The following is a 2,806-nucleotide window of genomic DNA, read 5'->3' as shown; positions in this document are numbered from 1 at the left end:
TATATATATATATATATAAAGTTCCAATTTGTGTAATATAATTACTATTTCCAGCCCTTATTTGTTAGAACCGACGGATCCATTATTTCGCACTATTGGGGAAAAATTTCTTCAAATGGTGAGTTAAAATAATTTCAATAATAAATGATTATGAATATTTCATTGTTGCAGTACATCGATGAGTTTGGTACCGATCATATTTATAATTGCGATACTTTTAACGAAAATGAACCCGGCAATAGTGAGCTTACCTACTTGAGAAACGTCGGACATTCGATTTTCTCGGCCATGAACGCAGTAGATTCAAAAGCAATATGGTAAGTCGGTAAATTTAGAAGGGTAGAGAATTCGTTTCACTCTACAATTTAACACTTAAATTCTTCGGATTCGACAAATATTAATTTTATACACACATGGACATATATACAAGGTGACCTCAAATATTTCAACTAGATTTTGGCAAGATTTTAAGCAATTTAATTCTGAACAAAAAGTTTCCTATAAACGTCAAAAAAATACTTCTATAAAAAATTATCGCCCAAAAACGTCTAAAATTGCGATTATTTTATACGTTTTTTAAAATATCAGAGAATGTACGCGTTTTTCAACAAAAAGTATATCGAAATGAAAGTTATAGAGAATTAAATTATCTTTCAAATGAGACCAAAATGATTTGTAATGCATTCGATAGAATTTAATAGGTTAGTCAGTTTCAAATGTACAAAAAAGTATTTTTTCGGGTGGACGATAAGTCGACTTATAAAGATATTCTTCATATTTATGCTTATCCTTCATATTCATGAAAGAAAAAGCTGATAATATTTAAAATAATTCCATTTTAAATATGTATCTAAAATGGAAATGGCATTTTGCATTTTAAATAGTTTTTGGAAAATAATTTTCATTTTACATTTAAAATGGAATCATATCTATTATTTAATCATTTAGGTAAATTTTCCTACGTTTTCACAAATTTTCCCTAGAATCGTTGATGTATAAGAAAAACCAAATCCCATGTGATTGGCCAAAATTTTTTATGAATATTTAAATAAACTGCAAATTAAACTGTAAAGAGAAAATTAATTTCAGATAGTCCATAAATATCGAATCTTAATAAAAAAATAAATGTTCTAGCTTTATGTAAAATACTATATAGATTTCTAAAAATGTATATTATTCTTAACATCTAATCTCGACCATAACTGGTGCTTCTCATATTATTTTGATTTATTCAAGTAAATGTTTTCAAATCATAATATTAAAAAATTTAAAATATTCTCATCAGAAATACATTATTTATAATACTGTAGTCAGGGCTTCAAATTCCATTGAAAATGGATTTCAAACGTAAAATACTTTTAAAAAAATGTATATCACCCTAACAGAAGGTTTTTTAACGAAAAATAGATTGAAACAAGATCTTATAAATTCTTAATTTTTCGTAGACATTGTAGTGGGACGTAGAGTAGTGTTGTTTGTTTGAAAAACCAAGAAATCCTCAGCCTTCGAAAAATGTCACTCTACATTTTACTATAAATAGCTACGAAAAACTATGGATTTCTGAGACAAACAAACCTCATTGTATATCCCACTACGAATAATTAAAGATTTCTAAGATTTTGTCTCAACTTATATAGTTTTTCTATATTTTTTTGTAAAAATTATTTTTCGCTAGAGCAGAAAAAACTATTTTGCAAAAACTATTTCAAATACTTATTTATCTATTTTACATTTGAAATGAATTTGAAAAACTCATTTTATATTTTGCATTTCAAATACACTTTTTTAAAAGTATTTTACAATTAATACTTTAAATGGAATTCGAAAGGCATTTTACCAGATCTGATAAAAAAAAGAATAGAATAGAAGGTAAAAAAAATTAATTTCTTGAAAAAATAAAAGTTCTTTAAAAAACTTTACCGTTAATTGCCAAAAAACATTTTTTTATACATTTGAAATTGATTATCTCGAAACCATGAAATGCACCGCAATCATTTTGATCTCATTTAAAAGATAATTTAATTCAATACAACTTTCGTTTCGGTGCTTTTTGTTTAAAAAATGCCTACACTTCTTGATATTTATAAAAATGTATAAAATCGTGATTTTAGAGATTTCTCAGTGATAATTTTTTAAGGAAGCATTTTTCCCATGTTTATAGGAAACTTGTTTAGAAGTAAATTTTTTATAAAATCTCGAAGTCTGACTCGAGGTTACCTTGTATACAGGGTGTTTCTTCAATAACATCTATTGATCATATAATACTATTTCTGAATAAAAAAACTGAATCGAAATGTTTTTGCAATTTTCGCAATAGTTAACGAGATATTAACTTCTAAAGATTACCGAATAAACGGATAAAATCGATACATAAGATAATTTTAAGATATCTTTCAGTGTTCTTTGTAAAATATTTTGAAGATGTTTCTTAAAGAATTCTTAAAGATATCTTGTTTTATATGTCGATTTTAGATATTTTGCTTATTGGATAACTAAAAAAAAATACAATACTGCAAAAATTACAAAATGTTAGAGGATTTTTCGACTTGGTTTTTTATCAGGAATAGTACTCAGAAATAGTATATGATTAGTGGGCATCATTTAAAGTACACCCTATATATAATCATGTTTTTACGTCAGATACATCATGCGATTTTTCTAGGTTAATGCAAGCTTGGCTGTTCGTGCATGACATCATGTTTTGGACGAAGTCCAGAGTGAGAGCTTTCTTGACCTCAGTACCCATAGTAAGTTCGCAATATTAAATATCAATCATACCTCAATTGCCAAATACACAACTAATGCA

At 26.5% G+C, this 2,806-nt stretch overlaps 1 protein-coding gene across 1 annotated transcript in view; it reads left to right on the top strand.

Annotated features, from left to right (window-relative positions):
* Nucleotides 1–2,806, top strand: part of LOC108686721 (alpha-N-acetylglucosaminidase) — an 11,017-nt gene that overhangs the window by 5,128 nt on the left and 3,083 nt on the right. Inside the window, exons 6-8 of the mRNA XM_018192161.1 lie at nt 55–118; nt 172–317; nt 2,663–2,747. Coding sequence (XP_018047650.1) covers nt 55–118; nt 172–317; nt 2,663–2,747 — 295 coding nt within the window. The remainder of the gene's footprint in view (nt 1–54; nt 119–171; nt 318–2,662; nt 2,748–2,806) is intronic.

This window comes from Atta colombica, unplaced genomic scaffold, assembly GCF_001594045.1.
Source record: "Atta colombica isolate Treedump-2 unplaced genomic scaffold, Acol1.0 scaffold189, whole genome shotgun sequence".
NCBI lineage: Eukaryota > Metazoa > Arthropoda > Insecta > Hymenoptera > Formicidae > Atta > Atta colombica.
This window is presented reverse-complemented; position numbering and strand designations above follow the sequence as displayed.